At 42.4% G+C, this 24,910-nt stretch overlaps 1 protein-coding gene across 1 annotated transcript in view; it reads left to right on the top strand.

The window, feature by feature from the left end:
* grin3a (glutamate receptor, ionotropic, N-methyl-D-aspartate 3A) overlaps nucleotides 1-24,910 on the top strand; it is a 122,318-nt gene that overhangs the window by 21,936 nt on the left and 75,472 nt on the right. The window contains exon 2 of the mRNA XM_052458720.1: nucleotides 9,489-10,129. Coding sequence (XP_052314680.1) covers nucleotides 9,489-10,129 — 641 coding nt within the window. The remainder of the gene's footprint in view (nucleotides 1-9,488; nucleotides 10,130-24,910) is intronic.

The following is a 24,910-nucleotide window of genomic DNA, read 5'->3' as shown; positions in this document are numbered from 1 at the left end:
GATAGATAGATAGATAGATAGATAGATAGATAGATAGATAGATAGATAGATAGATAGATAGATAGATAGATAGATAGATAGACCCCCAACACACAGAAGCTAAGTCAGGTTTATCCAAGTCAGGTTGATCAAAGTCAGGCTTATATGAGTCAGGTTCATCTGAGTCAGGTTTGATCTCAGGGTTGAAGTCCCCAGACATTTACAAGGAATCACCGTTACCATCAGGTCAATTGGGACTCATATTTTAATATGCTGCTGAAGTGGCACAACGTCTTTGTTTTGACATCTGGACATACATTCATGAAGGGATGAAGAGCTTCTTCTTCTTCTTCTTCTACTTCTTTAGTCTGTTTTCTGTCTGTCAATTACAGGAAGTCGTCTTCACTATAGCCCCGGCCCCTGGGGAAATGACCTAGCCTCACTAAACATCTCATTCGGCCTCTCTGGAAAGACCCCAGCTCATCTCCAGACAACAACTGTGTCCCAATTGGAACCCAATTCCGTGTGTTATTTAACAAGGCAATTCAGTGTATCGTCCACTACGTTGCGTCAAGATGGTGCCGACAGACATGGCAGCTCTGCATCCAACTCCTAAGAAACTTCGTAGTATTTCTTTATTTTGTGTGCTATTTATTGTATTAGTTTCCCAGAACGTTTTTTTGTGTTATTACCTCCAGCTGGAAATAACTTTGGGATTTCAGAGTGGCGGTAACTCACCAGGATTACGACCAGGAATACCACTTTCCCAAATTGGATCCTTTGTTCGTACCCCCCAGGGCAATAGAACTTATCCCAGAGGCTGCTCCAACACACTGCTGGCGGAGAAGAGGTATTCGAAGTGGACTTCTAGTCCAGCTCAGGAGGCATGCACACCATCCACCACTTCCATCCACCACTTCCGAGTATAATACTCGGTAATGTTCAGCCTATGGACAATAAAGTAGACGAGCTCAGGGTGAGGGTCTCCTTCTAGAGAGACATCAGGAACTGTAAAATACTCACGGAATCATGGCTCTCTCTGAATATATTAACCCTGTCCATATAGCCAGCTGGATATTCAGTTCATTGTGCCGACAGAAATAAATATCTCTCCCAGAAGAAGTGTATGTTGTGTGGTGTATGTTTTCATGATTAACTACTCATGGTGTGATTGTGATAATGTACAGAATCTCAAGTCCTATTGTTCACCCAACCTAGAATGCCTCACAATCAAATGCAGACCATATTACCTCCCAAGAGAATTCTCTTCGGTTATAGTCATAGCCGTGTATATTTTTTCCCTCAAGCCTGATACCACGACGGCCCTCAAGGAACTACACTGGGATTTGTGCAATCTGGAAACCATATATGATGAGGCCGCATTTATTGTAGCTGGGGATTTTAACAAAGCAAATTTGAGGAAAACTGTCCCGAAGCTCTACCAACACATTGACTTAAGCACTCGATCTGGAAATTCAATAGACCACTGCTACTCTCCTTTTCAAGATTCCTACAAGGCCCTCCCCCGCCTTCCCTCGGCAAATCAGATCACGACTCCATTTTGCTCCTTCCTTCCTATAGCCAGAAGCTCAAACAGGAAGTACCCCGTGCTATAGGTATATTCAATGCTGGTCTGACCAATCATAATCTATGCTTCAAGGTTGTTTTGGTCATGTGGATGTGATACGTTCCGAGAATAACATTGACGTATACATGGACACGGTGACTGAGTTCATCAGGGAAGTGTATAGGTGATGTTCTTCCCACGGTGACTGAAAGCGTGAACCACCGCATTTAACTAAGGCAAAGTGACTGGGAATATGGTCGAATACAAACAGTGTAATTATTCCCCCCGTAAGACAATCAAACTGCATTTTGCTTCAAGATGTCCACCATTGTTCCTGTACCCAAGAAAGCGAAGGTAACTGAACTAATTGACTATCACCCCGTAGCCCTATCTTCTGTCATCATGAAGTGCTTTGAGATGCTAGTTAAGGATCATATCACCTCTACCTTACCTGACACCCTAGACCCACTCCAATTTGCTTACCGCCCCAATTGGTCCACAGACAATGCAATCCATCTGGATAAGAGGAATACCTATGTAAAAAATGTTGTTGATTGACTATAGCTCAGCCTTCAACACCATAGTACCCTCCAAGCTCATCATTATTCTCGGGGCCCTGAGTCTGAACCCCGACCTGTGCAACTGGGTCCTGGACTTCCTAATGGGCCGCCCCCATGTGGTGAAGGTAGGAAACAACAGCTCCACTTCGCTGATCCTCAACACAGGGGCCCCACAAGGGTGCGTGCTCAGCCCCCTCCAGTACTCCCTGTTCACCAATGACTGCATGGCCACGCATGCCTCCAACTCAATGATCAGGTTTGCAAGCATCACAACAGTAGTCTACACCTGATTACCAAAAACGATGAGACAGCCTACAGGGAGGAGGTGAGGGCCCTGACGGAGTGGTGCCAGGAAAATAACCTCTGCCTCAACGTCACCAAAACTAAGGAGCTGCTCAAGGACTTCAGGAAACAGCAGAGGGAGCACGCCCCCTATCCACATCGACGGGACCGCAGTGGAGAAAGTGGAAAGCTTTAAGTTCCTCAGTGCCCACATCACTGACGATCAGAAATGGTCAATTGAGAGCATCCTGTCTAGCTGTATCACCGCCTGGTACGGCAACTTCGGCAACTTCACCAACCACAATGGTGGGGCTCTGCAGAAGGTTGTGTGGTCTGCCCAACGCGTCACCGGGGGCACACTGCCTTCCCTCCAGGACACCTACTGCACCTTATTTCACAGGAAGGCCAAAAAGATCATCAAGCACATCAACCACCCGAGCCATGGCCTGTTCACCCTGGTATCGTCCAGAAGGCGAGGTCAGTACAGCTGCATTAATGCCGGGACCGAGAGACTGAAAAACAGCTTCAATCTCAAGGCCATCAGCCTGTTCAATAGCCATCACTAGCCGGCTAACACCCAGCTAGTCAACCCTGCACCTTAGAGGCTGCTGCCCTATATACTTAGACATGGAATCACTGGTCACTTTAATAATAGAACACTAGTCACTTTAATAACGTTCACACACTGCTTTACTCATCTCATATGTATGTACTGTATTCTATTCTACTGGATTTACTAACTAGTCACTTTAATAACGTTTACATAATGTTTTACTCATCTCATATGTATGTACTGTATTCTATTCTACTGTATTTACTAACTAGTCACTTTAATAACTTTCACACACTGCTTTACTCATCTCATATGTATGTACTGTATTCTATTCTACTGTATTTACTAACTAGTCACTTTAATAATGTTTACATAATGTTTTACTCATCTCTTATGTATGTACTGTATTCTAACCTACTGGATTTACTAACTAGTCACTTTAGTAACGTTTACATACTGCTTTACTCATCTCATATGTATGTACTGTATTCTATTCTACTGTATTTACTAACTAGTCACTTTAATAATGTTTACATAATGTTTTACTCATCTCATATGTATGTACTGTATTCTATTCTACTGGATTTACTAACTAGTCACTTTAATAATGTTTACATAATGTTTTACTCATCTCATATGTACATACTGTATTCTACTGTATTTACTAACTAGTCACTTTAATAACGTTTACATACTGTTTTACTCATCTCATATGTATGTACTGTATTCTATTCTACTGGATTTACTAACTAGTCACTTTAATAATGTTTACATAATGTTTTACTCATCTCATATGTATGTACTGTATTCTATTCTACTGTATTTACTAACTAGTCACTTTAATAATGTTTACATACTGCTTTACTCATCTCATATGTATGTACTGTATTCTATTCTACTGTATTTACTAACTAGTCACTTTAATAATGTTTACATAATGTATTACTCATGTCATATGTATATACTGTATTCTGTTCTACTGTATTTTAGTGAATGCCACTCCGAACATTGATCGTTCCTAATATTTATATATTTCTTAATTCCATTCTTTTACTTTTAGATTTGTGTGTATTGTTGTGAATTGTTAGATATTACTCCACTAGTGGAGCTAGGAACACAAGCATTTCACTGCACCTGCAATAACAGGAGATGAGGGTTAGTGCTCAGTTCAACTAGGGGTGAGGGGATAGTGCTCAGTTCAGCTAGGGGATGAGGGGTTAGTGCTCAGTTCAACTAGGAGATGAGGGGTTAGTGCTCAGTTCAACTAGGGGATGAGGGGTTAGTGCTCAGTTCAGCTAGGGGATGAGGGGTTAGTGCTCAGTTCAGCTAGGGGATGAGGGGTTAGTGCTCAGTTAGGCTAGGGGATGAGGGGTTAGTGCTCAGTTCAGCTAGGGGATGAGGGGTTAGTGCTCAGTTCAGCTAGGGGATGAGGGGTTAGTGCTCAGTTCAGCTAGGGGATGAGGGGTTAGTGCTCAGTTCAGCTAGGGGATGAGGGGTTAGTGCTCAGTTCAGCTAGGGGATGAGGGGTTAGTGCTCAGTTCAGCTAGGGGATGAGGGGTTAGTGCTCAGTTCAACTAGGAGATGAGGGGTTAGTGCTCAGTTCAGCTAGGGGATGAGGGGTTAGTGCTCAGTTCAGCTAGGGGATGAGGGGTTAGTGCTCAGTTCAGCTAGGGGATGAGGGGTTAGTGCTCAGTTAGGCTAGGGGATGAGGGGTTAGTGCTCAGTTCAGCTAGGAGATGAGGGGTTAGTGCTCAGTTCAACTAGGGGATGAGGGGTTAGTGCTCAGTTCAGCTAGGGGATGAGGGGTTAGTGCTCAGTTCAGCTAGGGGATGAGGGGTTAGTGCTCAGTTCAGCTAGGGGATGAGGGGTTAGTGCTCAGTTCAGCTAGGGGATGAGGGGTTAGTGCTCAGTTCAGCTAGGGGATGAGGGGTTAGTGCTCAGTTCAGCTAGGGGATGAGGGGTTAGTGCTCAGTTCAGCTAGGGGATGAGGGGTTAGTGCTCAGTTAGGCTAGGGGATGAGGGTTTAGTTATTGATGAGTGTTCTATTCTAGTCACCTATTGACCAACCAGGGGTTGGACCTCAATACCAGAACCGCCTGGCCTTTCTGCCTGTAGGTACCAGCTAGATAACGTCTGCCGGTGCATATAAACTCACAAGGTGCACAAACATAAGCACCGAAGCTTGATAAATAGTGCACGCGCTATTACAAAGGATTAATTGCTTGAAGAAATATTAGTGGAAATATATAAATCAAAAAACAAAACAACGGTCATTAGGTTAGATAGATGTCAAGGACATGTTTGGTATAATTCTACAATGTCCTAGAAAAAAAAACGTTGGCCTGTTTTCATTTCCCTTACAATAAATAAAAGCGGAACAGTATAATCCATTTAATCAACTTTATTTGTTGATTCGATTAGTAATAGAGTTATAGTTTTATATATTTATATAGTTTTAGTAATTCATAAAGTACAGTTAAAGCTTCTTTTGTAGAAAACATAAAGATAAAAATAATAATATAACCAATCAGGTCAAGGGTCAAATGTTTTGCCGTATTCCAAAACAAAAGCACAAGTGCATGAACAATTGTAAAGGTTGAATTGCATAAAGAAATATTCAGGAAATATGTGTCAGACACTGTATTGGGCCCTTATACCCGTGCCTTTACAAATTAATCAATCTCGTCTTCTTTTTATGCTTCGGTTTCAAAGTCACAACACAGTTTCGGGGCTTTGTGTGAGGATAACAGGGCTTGTACTTGTCCTAATGTACTTGTCCTCCCACTCCTCTGGTTAGAGCCAGTTTGCGCTGTTCTGTGAAGGGAGTAGTACACAGCGTTGTAACAACGCATGGAATAGCCTTCATTTCTCAGGACAAGAATAGACTGACGAGTTTCAGAAGAAAGTTATTTGTTTCTAGCCATTTTGAGTCTGTAAATCGAACCTACATATGCTGATGCTCCAGATACTCAACTAGTCTAAGGGCCAGTTTTATTGCTTCTTTAATCAGAACAACAGTTTCCAGCTGTGCTAACATAATTGCGAAAGGGTTTTCTAATGATCAATTAGCCTTTTAAAATGATAAACTTGGATCAGCTAACACAACGTGCCATTGGAACACAGGAGTGATGGTTGCTGATAATGGGCCTCTGTAAGCCTATGTAGATATTCCATTAAATATCTGCCGTTTCCAGCTACAACATTTACAACATTAACAATGTATTTCTGATAAATGTTATGTTATTTTAATGGACAACTTTTTTGCTTTTCTTTTAAAAACAAGAACATTTCTATGTGCCCCCAAACTTTTGAACGGTAGTGTGCGTATATGTAGTTCCAGTTAACAGTTTGGACACCTACTCATTCAAGGGTTTTCTATATTTTTTACTATTTTCTACATTGTAGAATAATAGTGAAAACATCAACAACTATGAAATAACACATATGGATTCATGTAGTAACCAAAAAAGTGTTAAACAAATTAAAATATATGTTATCATTTAGATTCTTCAAAATAGCCACCCTTTTCCTTGATGACAGCTTTGTACAGTCTTGGCATTCTCTCAACCAGCTTCACCTGGAATGCTTTTCCAACAGTCTTGAAGGAGTTCCCACATATGCTGAACCCAGTTTGGCTGCTTTTCTTTCACTGTGCCGTCCAACTCATCCAAAAAAACATCTCAATTTGGTTTAGGTCTGGTGATTGTGGAGGCCAGGTCATCTGATGCAGCACTCATCACTCTCCTTCTTTGTCAAATAGCCCTTACACAGCCTGGAGGTGTGTTGGGTCATTGTCCTGTTGAAAAACAAATAATAGTACCACTACACGCAAACCAGATGGGATGGCGTATCGCTGCAGAATGCTGTGGTGGCCATGCTGGTTAAGTGTGCCTTGAATTCTAAATAATCACCAAAAGTGTCAACAGAAAAACACCCCCACACCATCACACCTCCTCCTCCATGCTTCATGGCGGGAACCACACATGCAGAGATCATCCGTTCTCCCCCTCTGTGTCTCACAAAGACACGGCTGTTGGAACAAATCAAATTTGTACTCATCAGACCACTAATGTCAATTTCTTGTGTTTCTTGGCCCAAGAAAGTGTCTTCTTGTTATTGGTGTCCTTTAGTAATGGTTTCTTTGCAGCAATTCAACCATGAAGGCCTTATTCACGCAGTCTCCTCTGAACAGTTGATGTTGAGATGTGTCTGTTACTTGAACTCTGTGAAGCATGTATTTGGGCTGCAATTTCTGTGGCTGGTAACTCTAATGAACTTATCCTCTGCAGCAGAGGTAACTATGGGTCTTTCTTTCCTGTGGCGGTCCTCATTTGAGCCAGTTTCATCATAGCGCTTGATGTTTTTTTGCGACTGCACGTGAAGAAACTTTAAAAGTTATTGACATTTTCTGACTGACCTTCACATCTTAAAGTAATTATGGACTGTCGTTTCTCTTTGCTTATTTGAGCTGTTCTTGCCATAATATGGACTTTGGTATTTTACCAAATGGGGCTATCTTCTGTTTACCACCCCTACCTTGTCACAACTGATTGGCTCAAACATTAAAACACATTAGATAAATTCCACAAATGGTCTGTAACAGTTCTCCTCGGAGGAAGACAAGTCAAGATCGGACCAAAATACCATGTACCCATGTTAATATTTAATAAATCAACTGAACACTGAATGACAAAACAACAGAGAGATTGAACGAAACAACAACGAACCAGTCCTGTAAGGTGCAACAACACAAAACAGAAAACAACAACCCACAAATCAAGTGGGAAAAAACAGGCTGCCTAAATATGATTCTCAATCAGAGACAACCAGGCTGCCTAAGTATGATTCTCAATCAGAGACAACCAGGCTACCTAAGTATGATTCTCAATCAGAGACAACCAGGCTACCTAAGTATGGTTCTCAATCAGAGACAACGATTGACAGCTGCCTCTGATTGAGAACCATACCAGGCCAAACACATAGAAAACCAAAACTAGAACAACACATAGAATGCCCACCCCAACTCACGCCCTGACCAAACTAAAATAGGCTTGTTATGTTTCTAAACAAAAAAAACATAACAAAGGAACTAAGGTCAGGACGTGACATGATCTGTTAACAAGCCTGTTAATGAAATGCATTCCAGGTGACTACCTCATGAAGCTGGTTGAGAGAATATATATATATATATATACAGTACCAGTCAAAAGTTTGGGATTTGCAAAAAAGTCATCAACGTAAGGGAGGGAATTCAGTTATTCTTTTCACCCAACTTTCAACCTAAAGCCAATGGCTTTAATGTGAAATGTTTGGTTGATTTCACGTTGAATTGACAACTCATCCAAATTTAAATCAAAACTGGATGTTGATCTGATCTGTACCCAGTGGGTGCTGAGATTAGTGATAACCTAATACGATGACAGACACACTGGTTCTAGTCAGCCAGTTATAGTTAGTCTTAAACGCTAGTAAAACCAAATGCTTGCTTTTCAACCCTCGCTGCCTGCACCCGCATGCCCGACTAGCATCACCACCCTGGATGGTTCCGACCTTGAATATGTGGACATCTATAAGTACCTAGGTGTCTGGCTAGACTGAAAACTCTCCTTCCAGACTCATATCAAACATCTCCAATCGAAAATCAAATCAAGAGTCGGCTTTCTATTCCGCAACAAAGCCTCCTTCACTCACGCTGCCAAGCTTACCCTAGTAAAACTGACTATCCTACCGATCCTCGACTTCGGCGATGTCATCTACAAAATTGCTTCCAACACTCTACTCAGCAAACTGGATGCAGTTTATCACAGTGCCATCCGTTTTGTCACTAAAGCACCGTATACCACCCACCACTGCGACTTGTATGCTCTAGTCGGCTGGCCCTCGCTACATATTCGTCGCCAGACCCACTGGCTCCAGGTCATCTACAAGGCCATGCTAGGTAAAGCTCTGTCTTATCTTAGTTCACTGGTCACGATGGCAACACCCATCCGTAGCACGCGCTCCAGCAGGTGTATCTCACTGATCATCCCTAAAGCCAACACTTCATTCGGCCGCCTTTCGTTCCAGTACTCTGCTGCCTGTGACTGGAACGAATTGCAAAAATCGCTGAAGTTGGAGACTTTTATCTCCCTCACCAACTTCAAACATCAGCTATCTGAGCACCTAACCGATCGCTGCAGCTGTACATAGTCTATTGGTAAATAGCCCACCCATTTTCACCTACCTCATCCCCACAGTTTTTATTTATTTACTTTTCTGCTCTTTTGCACACCAATATCTCTACCTGTACATGATCATCTTTGTTATTGACTTGTTAATTGTTTACTCTCTGTGTTGTCTGTTCACACTGCTATGCTTTATCTTGGCCAGGTCGCAGTTGCAAATGAGAACTTGTTCTCAACTAACCTACCTGGTTAAATAAAGGTGAAATAAAAAAATAAAAAAATAAATTAAACATGGTTATTTTGCATATCACTAACAAGTCTCTCTCTCTCTCTCTCTCTCTCTCTCTCTCTCTCTCTCTCTCTCTCTCTCTCCCTCCCTTCAGAACCCTCTCCATTTCCAGATGCCGATGCAGAACCCGGCCCTGCCCCAGGTGGAGCTGCTCTACTCCCTGCTGGTGATCAACAGCTGGTATGACGTCAGCCTCCTGCTCTGTCAGGAATGTAATGTTTCCAGCTTCCTGGTTCGTCTCCGTAACAACACCAAGTTCCACCTGGGTTCTGTGGTCAACATCACCAACTCCAGCACCTCGCCCAACTCTCACCCTAACAGCTCCGTCTCCAAGGCCGACTTCCAGACCTCTCTACGGGGATACCTGGAGTCCATCAAGGAGTCAACATCTACAGTCGTAACATTCGGCTGCGACATCCGGGACATCAAGAGGATCTTTAACGTGGTGACCAAGCTGGGCCTGATGCTGCCAGAGTACCACTGGGTGTTGGGGGACACGCAGGACGTTGAGGAGCTGAGGACCGAGGGGCTGCCGGCGGGACTGCTGGCCCATGGCAGGATGGGGACTCCCTCCCTGGATCACTACGTACAGGATGGGCTGGAGCTGGTGGCCCGGGTGGTGGGGTCAGCTGCGTACCGCTCCCCTGAGCTCGCCCTCATCCCCTCCATCACCAACTGCATGGATACACAGAACAGCCAGACCAGGAACATGACCTCAGGGAAATATCTGTCCAGGTGCAGTACTGATGCTGATTCACTTCTCATATAAGCATTAACAAAGACGTTTGTGGTGATTTAGTCCAATTGCATGATTCAGAATAGGTCTGTATGATTCAGCTCAATAGGTCTATATGATTAAGTTGAATAGGTCTATATGATTCAGCACAATAGGTCTATATGATTCAGTACAATAGGTCTATATGATTCAGCACAATAGGTCTATATGATTCAATACAATAGGTCTATATGATTTAGTACAATAAGTCTATATGATTCAGTACAATAGGTCTATGTGATTCGGTACAATAGATCTATATAATTCAGTAAAATACATCTATATGGTTCAGTACAATATGCCTATATGATTCATTTCAATAGGTCTATATGATTCAGTACAGTAGGTCTATATGATTCATTTCAATAGATCTATATGATTCATTTCAATAGGTCTATATGATTCAGTACAATATATGATTCATTTCAATAGGTCTATATGATTCAGTACAGTAGGTCTATATGATTCATTTCAATATATCTATATGATTTAGTACAATACGTCTATATGATTCAATACAATAGGTCTATATGATTCAATACAATAGGTATATATGATTCAGTACAATAGGTCTATATGATTAAATACAATAGGTCTATATGATTCATTTCAATAGGTCTATATTATTCAATACAATAGGTCTATATGATTCATTTCAATAGGTCTATATGATTCAGTACAATAGGTCTATATGATTCATTTCAATAGGTCTATATTATTCAATACAATAGGTCTATATGATTCATTTCAATAGGTCTATATGATTCATTTCAATAGGTCTATATTATTCAGTACAATAAGTCTATATGATTCATTTCGATAGGTCTATATTATTCAGTACAATAGGTCTATATGATTCATTTCAATAGGTCTATATGATTCATTTCAATAGGTCTATATGATTCATTTCAATAGGTCTATATGATTCAATACAATAGGTCTATATGATTCAATACAATAGGTCTATATTATTCAATACAATAGGTCTATATGATTCATTTCAATAGGTCTATATGATTCATTTCAATAGGTCTATATTATTCAGTACAATAAGTCTATATGATTCATTTCGATAGGTCTATATTATTCAGTACAATAGGTCTATATGATTCATTTCAATAGGTCTATATGATTCATTTCAATAGGTCTATATGATTCATTTCAATAGGTCTATATGATTCAGTACAATAGGTCTATATGATTCATTTCAATAGGTCTATATGATTCAGTACAATAGGTTTATATGATTCATTTCAATAGGTCTATATGATTCATTTCAATAGGTCTATATGATTCATTTCAATAGGTCTATATGATTCATTTCAATAGGTCTATATGATTCAGTACAATATGTCTATATGATTCATTTCAATATGTCTATATGATTCATTTCAATAGGTCAATATGATTCAATACTTGTTAACACATGATAATCTCAGGGAAATATCTGGCCTGGTGCAGTATGATAAATACACTGATGCTGAGATATTACTCAGTCAAGTATGACAAATACACTGATGCTGAGATATTACTCAGTCAAGTATGATAAATACACTGATGCTGAGATATTACTCAGTCAAGTATGATAAATACACTGATGCTGAGATATTACTCAGTCAAGTATGATAAATACACTGATGCTGAGATATTACTGTCAAGTATGATAAATACACTGATGCTGAGATATTACTCAGTCAAGTATGATAAATACACTGATGCTGAGATATTACTCAGTCAAGTATGATAAATACACTGATGCTGAGATATTACTCAGTCAAGTATGATAAATACACTGATGCTGAGATATTACTCAGTCAAGTATGATAAATACACTGATGCTGAGATATTACTGTCAGGTATGATAAATACACTGATGCTGAGATATTACTCAGTCAAGTATGATAAATACACTGATGCTGAGATATTACTGTCAGGTATGATAAATACACTGATGCTGAGATATTACTGTCAAGTATGATAAATACACTGATGCTGAGATATTACTGTCAAGTATGATAAATACACTGATGCTGAGATATTACTGTCAAGTATGATAAATACACTGATGCTGAGATATTACTGTCAAGTATGATAATACACTGATGCTGAGATATTACTGTCAAGTATGATAATACACTGATGCTGAGATATTACTCAGTCAAGTATGACAAATACACTGATGCTGAGATATTACTGTCAGGTATGATAAATACACTGATTCTAAGATATTACTGTCAAGTATGATAAATACACTGATTCTAAGATATTACTCAGTCAAGTATGATAAATACACTGATGCTGAGATATTACTGTCAGGTATGATAAATACACTGATTCTAAGATATTACTCAGTCAAGTATGATAAATACACTGATGCTGAGATATTACTGTCAGGTATGATAAATACACTGCTTCTAAGATATTACTCAGTCAAGTATGATAAATACACTGATACTGAGATATTACTGTCAGGTATGATAAATACACTGATGCTGAGATATTACTCAGTCAAGTATGATAAATACACTGATGCTAAGATATTACTCAAATGGCTCCCTATGTAGTGTCGTGAAGTTATTTTAACCAGAGCCCTGGTCAACAGTAGTGCACTATTTGTTTAACCTTTATTAAAAGTAAATTAGGAACAAATTCTTCTTTTCAATGACGGCCTCGGAACAGTAGGTTAACTGCCTTGTTCAGGGGAACAGTGGGTTAACTGGTCTAGGAACAGTGGGTTAACTGGTCTAGGAACAGTGGGTTAACTGGTCTAGGAACAGTGGGTTAACTGGTCTAGGAACAGTAGGTTAACTGGTCTAGGAACAGTAGGTTAACTGCCTTGTTCAGGGGAACAGTGGGTTAACTGGTCTAGGAACAGTAGGTTAACTGGTCTAGGAACAGTAGGATAACTGCCTTGTTCAGGGGAACAGTGGGTTAACTGGTCTAGGAACAGTAGGTTAACTGCCTTGTTCAGGGGAACAGTGGGTTAACTGGTCTAGGAACAGTAGGTTAACTGCCTTGTTCAGGGGAACAGTGGGTTAACTGGTCTAGGAACAGTAGGTTAACTGGTCTAGGAACAGTAGGTTAACTGGTCTAGGAACAGTATGTTAACTGCCTTGTTCAGGGGAACAGTGGGTTAACTGGTCTAGGAACAGTAGGTTAACTGGTCTAGGAACAGTAGGTTAACTGGTCTAGGAACAGTGGGTTAACTGCCTTGTTCAGGGGAACAGTGGGTTAACTGGTCTAGGAACAGTAGGTTAACTGCCTTGTTCAGGGGAACAGTTGGTTAACTGGTCTAGGAACAGTAGGTTAACTGGTCTAGGAACAGTGGGTTAACTGGTCTAGGAACAGTAGGTTAACTGGTCTAGGAACAGTAGGTTAACTGGTCTAGGAACAGTAGGTTAACTGGTCTAGGAACAGTGGGTTAACTGGTCTAGGAACAGTAGGTTAACTGGTCTAGGAATAGTAGGTTAACTGGTCTAGGAACAGTGGGTTAACTGCCTTGTTCAGGGGAACAGTGTGTTAACTGGTCTAGGAACAGTAGGTTAACTGGTCTAGGAACAGTGGGTTAACTGCCTTGTTCAGGGGAACAGTGGGTTAACTGGTCTAGGAACAGTGGGTTAACTGGTCTAGGAACAGTGGGTTAACTGCCTTGTTCAGGGGCTGAACAACAGATTTCTAACTTGTCAGCTCGGGAATTCAAACAGTAGGATAACCTTGTTCAGGGTTACAGTGGGTTAACGGTCTAACCACTAGGCTACCTGCTGGTTCAGGGGAACAGTGGGTCCAACGGTCTAACTACTAGTTACCAGCTGGTTACTAGTCCAACGGTCTAACCAGTAGGCTAACTGCCTTGGTTACTAGTCCAACGCTCCAACCACTAGGCTACCAGCTGGTTACTTGTCCAACGCTGGGTTAACTACTAGGCTAGGAACCTGAACAGTGGTTACTAGTCCAACGCTCTAACTACTAGGCTACCTGCTGGTTACTAGTCCAACGCTCTAACCACTAGGCTACCTGCTGGTTACTAGTCCAACGCTCTAACTACTAGGCTACCTGCTGGTTACTAGTCCAACACTCTAACCACTAGGCTACCTGCTGGTTACTAGTCCAACGCTCTAACTACTAGGCTACCTGCTGGTTACTAGTCCAACGCTCCAACCACTTGGCTACCTGCTGGTTACTAGTCCAACGCTCTAACTACTAGGCTACCAGCTGGTTACTAGTCCAACGCTCTAACTACTAGGCTACCTGCTGGTTACTAGTCCAACGCTCCAACCACTAGGCTACCTGCTGGTTACTAGTCCAACGCTCTAACCACTAGGCTACCTGCCGCCCCTGCCTCCACATTCTACTATAAGAAATAGGATGTAATTTGAGGCCAGTCTGTCAGTACAATAGGCTTGAATGGTACACTACTGTTTTAATTCCACCCTAAGGATCAGGTTTATTCAGAATTATCATGATGGTATGGAGCATTATTATGGTATGGAGTACTATGATGGTATGGAGTATTATGATGGTATGGAGTATTATGATGGTATGGACAATTATGGAGTATTATGATGGTATGGACAATTATGGAGTATTATGATGGTATGGAGTATTATGATGGTATGGAGTATTATGATGGTATGGAGTATTATGATGGTATGGACAATTATGGAGTATTATGATGGTATGGAGTATTATGATGGTATGGAGTATTATGATGGGAGGGAGTATTATGATGGAAGGGGGTATTATGGAGTATTATGGAGTATTATGATGGTATGGAGTATTATGATGGTATGGAGTACTATGATGGTATGGAGTATTATGATGGTATTGAGTATTATGATGGTATGGAGTATTATGATGGCATGGAGTACTATGATGGTATGGAGTATTATGATGGTATGGAGTATTATGATGGTATGGAGTATTATGATGGCATGGAGTACTATGATGGTATGGAGTACTATGATGGTATGGAGTATTATGATGGTACGGAGTATTCCGGGGTATCATGATGGCACAGAGAATTTTGGAGTATTACGATGGTATGGGGTAATATGGAGTAGCATGACGGTATGGAGTATTATGGAGTATTATGATGGGAGGGAGTATTATGATGGAAGGGGGTATTATGGAGTATTATGGAGTATTATGATGGTATGGAGTATTATGATGGTATGGAGTACTATGATGGTATGGAGTATTATGATGGTATTGAGTATTATGATGGTATGGAGTATTATGATGGCATGGAGTACTATGATGGTATGGAGTACTATGATGGTATGGAGTATTATGATGGTACGGAGTATTCCGGGGTATCATGATGGCACAGAGAATTTTGGAGTATTACGATGGTATGGGGTAATATGGAGTAGCATGACGGTATGGAGTATTATGGAGTATTATGATGGGAGGGAGTATTATGATGGAAGGGGGTATTATGGAGTATTATGGAGTATTATGATGGGAGGTAGTATTATGGAGTATTATGATGGGAGGGAGTATTATGGAGTATTATGATGGGGTGGAGTATTATGATGAGAGGGAGTATTGTGGAGTATTATGAAGTATTATGATGGTGGGGAGTATCATGGAGTATTATGATGGGAGGGAGTATTATGGAGTATTATGACAGTGTGGAGTATTATAATTGGAGGGAGTATTATGGAGTATTATGGAGTAGCATGACAGTATGGAGAATTATGGAGTATTATGATGGGGGTATTATGATGGGAGGGAGTATTATGGATTATTATAGAGTAGCATGACGGTATGGAGTATTATGGAGTATTATAATGGGAGGGAGTATTATGGAGTATTATGGAGTAGCATGACAGTATGGAGTATTATGGCGTATTATGAAGGGAGGGAGTATTATGGAGTATTATGGAGTAGCATGACAGTATGGAGTGTTATGGAGTATTATGATGGGGGGGGTATTCTGGAGTATTATGAATGGAGGGAGTATTATGGAGTATTATGATTTCATGGAGTATTATGGAGTATTATGATGGGATGGAGTGTTGTGGAGTATTATGGAGTTTTGTGGAGTATTATGGAGTATTATGATGGGATAGAGTATTATGGAGTATTGCAGAGTATTATGATGGGGGGGGGTATTATGGAGTATTGTGATGGTGTGGAGAATTATGGAGAATTACGGCTGTATGGGGTATTATGAATGCATGGAGTATTATGGAGTATCACGATTGTATGGAGTATTATGGAGTATCACGATTGTATGGAGTATTATGGGGTATTATGATTGTATGGAGTATTATGGGGTATTACGTTTGTATGGAGTATTATGGGGTATTACAATTGTATGGAGTATTATGGAGTATCATGATGGCATGGAGTATTATGTAGTATTATGATGGTATTGACAAATATGATGGTATAGAGTATTATAATACTTAACCTGGTATCAATATTGACGTTTTAACTCTGGTATGGGGACAACACTAGATGTACTGTATCATGTTTTATGACATATGTCTCTTTTAAAATGCCACAACAACATTGACAACAGACCACCTGATGTGACATTGAATAGAGCTCAGTAGAATGTCATTCAGGGAAGGTAGGTGACTGAGATAAGCGAGCCCTGTATGACAGTTTTAGACAGTGGAAAGTGTCTTGACATTCTGCTGCTGTAGGTACACGGTTCAGTGGTTCCGCTGTCTATTCAGAGCATGTCAGTGACCTGAGGAGAGTCATGCTCTGCGGACCTTTCTGTTTTGATGGATCCCACAGCGTCACAAATGACTACCTATTCCCTTCATAGAGCACTACTTTTGATCAGGTCCCGTAGGGTAGTGCACTATATTAGTAGTGGACTGTAAAGAGAATAGAGAGCCATTTGGGACGTATTCACTCTTATGCCTGCAGACTCTTCCTACTCTTCCTCCTCCTCATCTTCCTCATCCTCCTCCTCCTTACCTGCAACCCCTGGCCACCCCTGTTCCCCTATCTGCAGTGTTCCTAAACATTCTGCTATCTGCAGTGTTTCTAAACATTCTGCTATCTGCAGTGTTCCTAAACATTCTGCTATCTGCAGTGTTCCTAAATATTCTGCTATCTGCAGTGTTTCAAAATAATTACCTATCTGCAGTGTTTCTAAACATTCTGCTATCTGCAGTGTTTCTAAACATTCTGCTATCTGCAGTGTTTCTAAACATTCTGCTATCTGCAGTGTTTCTAAACATTCTGCTATCTGCAGTGTTTCTAAACATTCTGCTATCTGCAGTGTTTCTAAATATTCTGCTATCTGCAGTGTTTCTAAACATTCTGCTATCTGCAGTGTTCCTAAACATTCTGCTATCTGCAGTGTTCCTAAATATTCTGCTATCTGCAGTGTTCCTAAATATTCTGCTATCTGCAGTGTTTCTAAATATTCTCCTATCTGCGGTGTTTCTAAACATTCTGCTATCTGCGGTGTTTCTAAACATTCTGCTATCTGCAGTGTTCCTAAATATTCCGCTATCTGCAGTGTTTCTAAATATTCTGCTATCTGCAGTGTTCCTAAACATTCTGCTATCTGCAGTGTTCCTAAACATTCTGCTATCTGCAGTGTTCCTAAATATTCCGCTATCTGCGGTGTTTCTAAACATTCTGCTATCTGCAGTGTTTCTAAACATTCTGCTATCTGCAGTGTTCCTTCCTGACAGATTTTGACCTGTGTCAGACATCTTCCCTGTGGTCTGAGGAGGTTTAAGCTGTAGCAGCCAGCACAACAAACAAACAAACAAACAAACAAACAAACAAACAAACACACACACACACACACACACACACACACACACACACACACACACACACACACACACACACACACACACACACACACACACACACACACACACACACACACACACACACACACACACAAACAAACAAACACAACTGTAAAGTCAGCTGTTGGTTACCCACCAACCGGTCACTCCAACAGCTCAGTTTGCCATAATAAAAATAATAAAATAAATAAATAAAAGCACAGCTTGCAAGAGAACAATGAAATAGGAAGCGTTTATCTTTTAGGAAAGGTCTTCCAGCTCACACACAGCCGGCTGTAGCGTCTGCTGTTCACGGTCTTCATCATCGGTGTGCTAGATCCCCTTATTATCTCAGATCTGGAGCCAGTCTGACCCCCCTGCTGGTTCTGTTTGACCAGACAGAACCCTGTCCTTGCCTGTCCTGGAATGGGCTCATGCCTTGTCAAACTGCCAAATGGGCACTGAAGGAACCTGCCTTGTCCAGTGTAGAGCTCATCACAGTAGCTAGTAGCTGACACTAACCTGACCTGACCTGACATTACCCCAACCTGACTCTAACCTGAGATTACTCTAACCTGACATTACCCCAACCTGACCCTATCCTGAGATTACTCTAACCTGACATTACCCCAACCTGACCCCAACCTGACATTACCCTAACCTACCATTACCCCAACCTAACACTAACCTGACCCTAACCTGACATTACCCCAACCTGAAACTAACCTGAACCTAACCTGACATTACCCCAACATGACATTACCCTAACCTGACATTACCCTAACATGACATTACCCTAACCTGACATTACCCCAACCTGACATTAACCTGTCATTACTCTAACCTGACATTAACCTGACCCTAACCTGACATTACCCAACCTGACACTAACCTGACCCTAACCTAACCCTAACCTGACACGGACCCTAACCTGACTCTAACCTGTCATTACCCCAACCTGACATTAACCTGACCCTAACCTGACATTACTCTAACCTGACACTAACCTGACATTAACCTGACATTACCCCAACCTGACACTAACCTGACATTACCCTAACCTGACATTACCCTAACCTGACATTACCCTAACCTGACCCCAACCTGACATTACCTGAACCTGACATTACCCCATCCTGACCCTAACCTGACACTTACCCTAACCTGACCCTAACCTGACATTACCCTAACCTGACCCCAACCTGACATTAACCTGACCCCCTAACCTGACATTAAACTGACATTACCCCAACCTGACACTAACCTGAACCTAACCTGACATTACCCCAACCTGACATTACCCTAACCTGACATTACCCCAACCTGACATTACCCCTAACCTGATATTATCCCAACCTAACCTAACCTGACCCTAACCTGACATGACCTAACCTAACTTGACACCTGACATTCCCCAACCTGACATTAACCTGACATTAACCTGACATTAACCTGACCCCTAACCTAACCTGACCCTAACCTGACATTACCCCAACCTGACATTACCCCTAACCTGACTAACCTGACCCTAACCTGACATTACCCCAACCTGACACTAACCTGACCCTAACCTGCCATTACCCCAACCTGACATTAACCTTACCCTAACCTAACCTGACCCTAACCTGACACTGACCCTAACTTGACATTACCCCAACCTGACATTAACCTGACCCTAACCTGACATTACTCTAACCTGACACTAACCTGACATTAACACGACATTACCCCAACCTGACACTAACCTGACCCTAACCTGACATTACCCCAACCTGATATTAACATGACCCTAACTTGACATTACCACAACCTGACACTAACCTGACCCTAACCTGACCCTAACCTGACACTAACCTGACATTACCCCAACCTGACATTAACCTGACCCTAACCTGACATTACTCTAACCTGACACTAACCTGCCATTAACCTGACATTACCCCAACCTGACACTAACCTGACATTACCCCAACATGACACTAACCTGATCTGACATTACCACAACCTGACACTAACCTGACCCTAACCTGACATTACCCCAACCTGACATTTAACCTGACCCTAACCTGACATTACCCTAACCTGACATTACCTAACCTGACACTAACCTGACCCTAACCTGACATTACCCCAACCTGACATTAACCTGACCCTAACCTGACATTAAACTGACATTACCCTAACCTGACACTAACCTGACCCTAACCATTACCACAACCTGACACTAACCTGACCCTAACCTGACATTACCCCAACCTGACATTAACCTGACCTAACCAAACTGACATTATTAACCTGACACTAACCTGACCCTAACCTGACATTACCTGACAACCTGACACTAACCTGACCCTAACCTGACATTACTAACCTGACATTACCACTAACCTGACCCTAACCTGACATTAACCTGACATTAACCTGACACCTAACCTGACACTCTAACCTGACATTAACCTGACATTACCCCAACCTGACACTAACCTGACATTACCCCAACCTGACACTAACCTGATCTGACATTACCCTAACCTGACCCTAACCTGACACCTGACCCTAACCTGACATTACCCCAACCTGACCCTAACCTGACATTACCTAACCTGACATTACTCTAACCTGACAAACACTAACCTGACATTAAACTGACATTAACCTGACCCTAACACTAACCTGACCCTAACCTGACATTACCCCAACCTGACACTAACCTGACCCTAACCTGACATTACCCCAACCTGACACTAACCTGACCCTAACCTGACCCTAACCTTACCTAACCTGACATTACCCCAACCTGACATTAACCTGACCCTAACCTAACCTTACCCTAACCTGACACTGACCCTAACTTGACATTACCCCAACCTGACATTAACCTGACCCCAAACTGACATTAACCTGACACTTACCTAACCTGACATTAACCTGACATTACCCCAACCTGACACTAACCTGACCCTAACCTGACATTACCCCAACCTGACATTACCCTAACCTGCCATTACCCCAACCTGCCATTACCCCAACCTGACATTAACCTTACCCTAACCTAACCTGACCCTAACCTGACACTGACCCTAACTTGACATTACCCCAACCTGACACTAACCTGACCATTAACCTGACATTACCACAACCTGACACTAACCTGACCCTAACCTGACATTACCCCAACCTGACACTAACCTGATCTAACCTGACCCTAACCTGACATTACCCCAACCTGACATTGACCCTAACCTGACACTAACCTGACCCTAACCTGACATTACCCCAACCTGACCCTAACCTGACCTAACCTGACATTACCCTAACATGACATTACCCTAACCTGACACTAACCTGACCCTAACCTGCCATTACCACAACCTGACACTAACCTGACCCTAACCTGACATTAACCTGACACTAACCTACCCTAACCTGACATTACCCCAACCTGATATTAACCTGACCCTAACCTGACATTACCCTAACCTGACATTACCCTAACCTGACACTAACCTTACCCCAACCTGACATTACCCCAACCTGACACTAACCTGACCCTAACCTGACCCTAACATGACATTACCTTAACCTGACAACCTAACCTGACCCTAACCTGACATTACCCAACCTGACACCTAACCTGACCCTAACCTGACACTAACCTGACCCTAACCTGACATTACCCCAACCTGACATTAACCTGACCCTAACCTGACATTACTCTAACCTGACACTAACCTGACATTAACCTGACATTACCCCAACCTGACACTAACCTGACATTACCCCAACATGACACTAACCTGATCTGACATTACCCTAACCTGACCCTAACCTGACATTACCCCAACCTGACCCTGACCTGACATTACCCCATCCTGACCCTAACCTGACATTACTCTAACCTGACATTACTCTAACCTGAAACTGACCCTAACCTGACCCCAAACTGACATTAACCTGACCCTAACCTAACCTGACATTAACCTGACATTACCCCAACCTGACACTAACCTGACCCTAACCTGACATTACCCCAACCTGACATTACCCTAACCTGCCATTACCCCAACCTGCCAACCCCAACCTGACATTACCTTAACCTGACACTAACCTGACCCTAACCTGACATTACCACAACCTGACACTAACCTGACCCTAACCTGACATTACCCCAACCTGACACTAACCTGACCCTAACCTGACACTAACCTGACCCTAACCTGACCCTGACCTGACATTACCCCAACCTGACCCTAACCTGACATTACTCTAACCTGACATTACTCTAACCTGACACTAACCTGACATTAAACTGACATTACCCCAAACGGACACTAACCTGACATTACCCCAACCTGACATTACCCTAACCTGACATTAACCTGACATTACCCCAAACGGACGCTAACCTGACCCTAACCTGACATTACCCCAACCTGACCCTAACCTGACATTACTCTAACCTGCCATTACTCCAACCTGAGACTAACCTGACCCTAACCTGACATTACCCCAACCTTACACTAACTTGACCCGAACCTGACTTTACCCTAACCTGACAATGACCCTAACCTGACATTACTCTAACCTGACATTTCTCTAACCTGACACAAACCTGGCACTACGCCAACCTGACACTAACCTGACCCTAACCTGACATTACTCTAACCTGACACTAACTTGACAGTAACCTGACATTACCCCAACCAGCCACTAACCTGACCCTAACCTGACATTACTCTAACCTGACACTAACCTGACATTAACCTGACATTACCCCAACCTGACACTAACCTGACATTACCCCAAAATGACACTAACCTGATCTGACATTACCCCAACCTGACCCTGACCTGACATTACCCCAACCTGACCCTAACCTGACATTACTCTAACCTGACATTACTCTAACCTGACACTAACCTGACATTAACCTGACATTACCCCAAACGGACCCTAACCTGACACTAACCTGACATTACCCCAACCTGACATTAACCTGACCCTAGCCTGCCATTACTCTAACCTGACACTAACCTGACATTAACCTGACATTACCCCAACCTGACCCTGACCTGAAATTACCCCAACCTGACCCTAACCTGACATTACTCTAACCTGACACTAACCTGACATTAACCTGACATTACCCCAAACGGGCACTAACCTGAAACTAACCTGACATTACCCCAACCTGACATTACCCTAACCTGACATTACCCTGACATGACATTACCCTAACCTGACACTAACCTGACCCTAACCTGACATTACCACAACCTGACACTAACCTGACGCCAACCTGACATTACCCCAACCTGACACTAACCTGACCCTAACCTGACATTACCTGAACCTGACCCTGACCTGACATTACCCCAACCTGACCCTAACCTGACATTACTCTAACCTGACATTACCCCAACCTGTGACTAACCTGACCCTAACCTGACATTACCCCAACCTGACCCTAACCTGACATTACTCTAACCTGACATTACCCCAACCTGTGACTAACCTGACCCTAACCTGACATTACCCCAACCTTACACTAACTTGACCCCAAACCTGACATTACCCTAACCTGACACTGACCTAACCTGACATTACCTAACCTGACATTAACCTGACATTAACCTGACATTACCCCAACCTGCCACTAACCTGACCCTAACCTGACATTACTGACATTACCCTAACCTGACATTACCCTAACCTGACATTAAACCTGGCATTACGCCAACCTGACACTAACCTGACATTAACCTGACATTACCCCAACCAGCCACTAACCTGACCCTAACCTGACATTACCCCAACCTGACATTACCGTAACCTGACATTACCCTAACCTGGCATTACCCAACCTGACACTAACCTGACCCTAACCTGACATTACCCCAACCTGATATTAACCTGACCCTAACCTGACATTACCCTAACATGACATTACCCTAACCTGACACTAACCTGACCCTAACCTGCCATTACCACAACCTGACACTAACCTGACCCTAACCTGACATTACCCCAACCTGACACTAACCTGACCCTAACCTGACCCTAACCTGACATTACCCCAACCTGACACTAACCTGACCCTAACCTGACATTACCCCAACCTGACATTAACCTGACCCTAACCTGACATTACCCTAACCTGACACTAACCTGACCCTAACCTGACATTACCCCAACCTGACACTAACCTGACCCTAACCTGACATTACCCCAACCTGACACTAACCTGACCCTAACCTGACACTAACCTGACCCTAACCTGACCCTGACCTGACATTACCCCAACCTGACCCTAACCTGACATTACTCTAACCTGACATTACTCTAACCTGACACTAACCTGACATTAACCTGACATTACCCCAAACGGACACTAACCTGACAACCCTAACCTGCCATTACCCCAACCTGACATTACCCTAACCTGACATTAACCCCCTGACATTACCCCAACCTGACACTAACCTGACCCTAACCTGACATTACCACAACCTGACACTAACCTGACCCTAACCTGACATTACCCCAACCTGACACTAACCTGACCCTAACCTGACACTAACCTGACCCATTACCCCAACCTGACATTAACCTGACCCTAACCTGACATTACCTAACCTGACATTACCCTAACCTGACACTAACCTGACCCTAACCTGACATTACCCCAACCTGACACTAACCTGACATTAACCTAACCTGACATTACCCCATTACCTGACACTAACCTGACCTGACATTACCTGGCCCTAACCTGACATTACCCCAACCTGACCCTAACCTGACCCTAACCTGACATTACCCCAACCTGATATTAACCTGACCCTAACCTGACATTACCCTAACATGACATTACCCTAACCTGACACTAACCTGACCCTAACCTGCCATTACAACAACCTGACACTAACCTGACCCTAACCTGACATTACCCCAACCTGACACTAACCT

Source organism: Oncorhynchus keta, chromosome 12, assembly GCF_023373465.1.
Source record: "Oncorhynchus keta strain PuntledgeMale-10-30-2019 chromosome 12, Oket_V2, whole genome shotgun sequence".
NCBI classification, from domain to species: Eukaryota; Metazoa; Chordata; class Actinopteri; order Salmoniformes; family Salmonidae; genus Oncorhynchus; species Oncorhynchus keta.
Note: the sequence above shows the minus strand (reverse complement) of the source record. Positions and strands in the feature narration are given on the sequence as shown.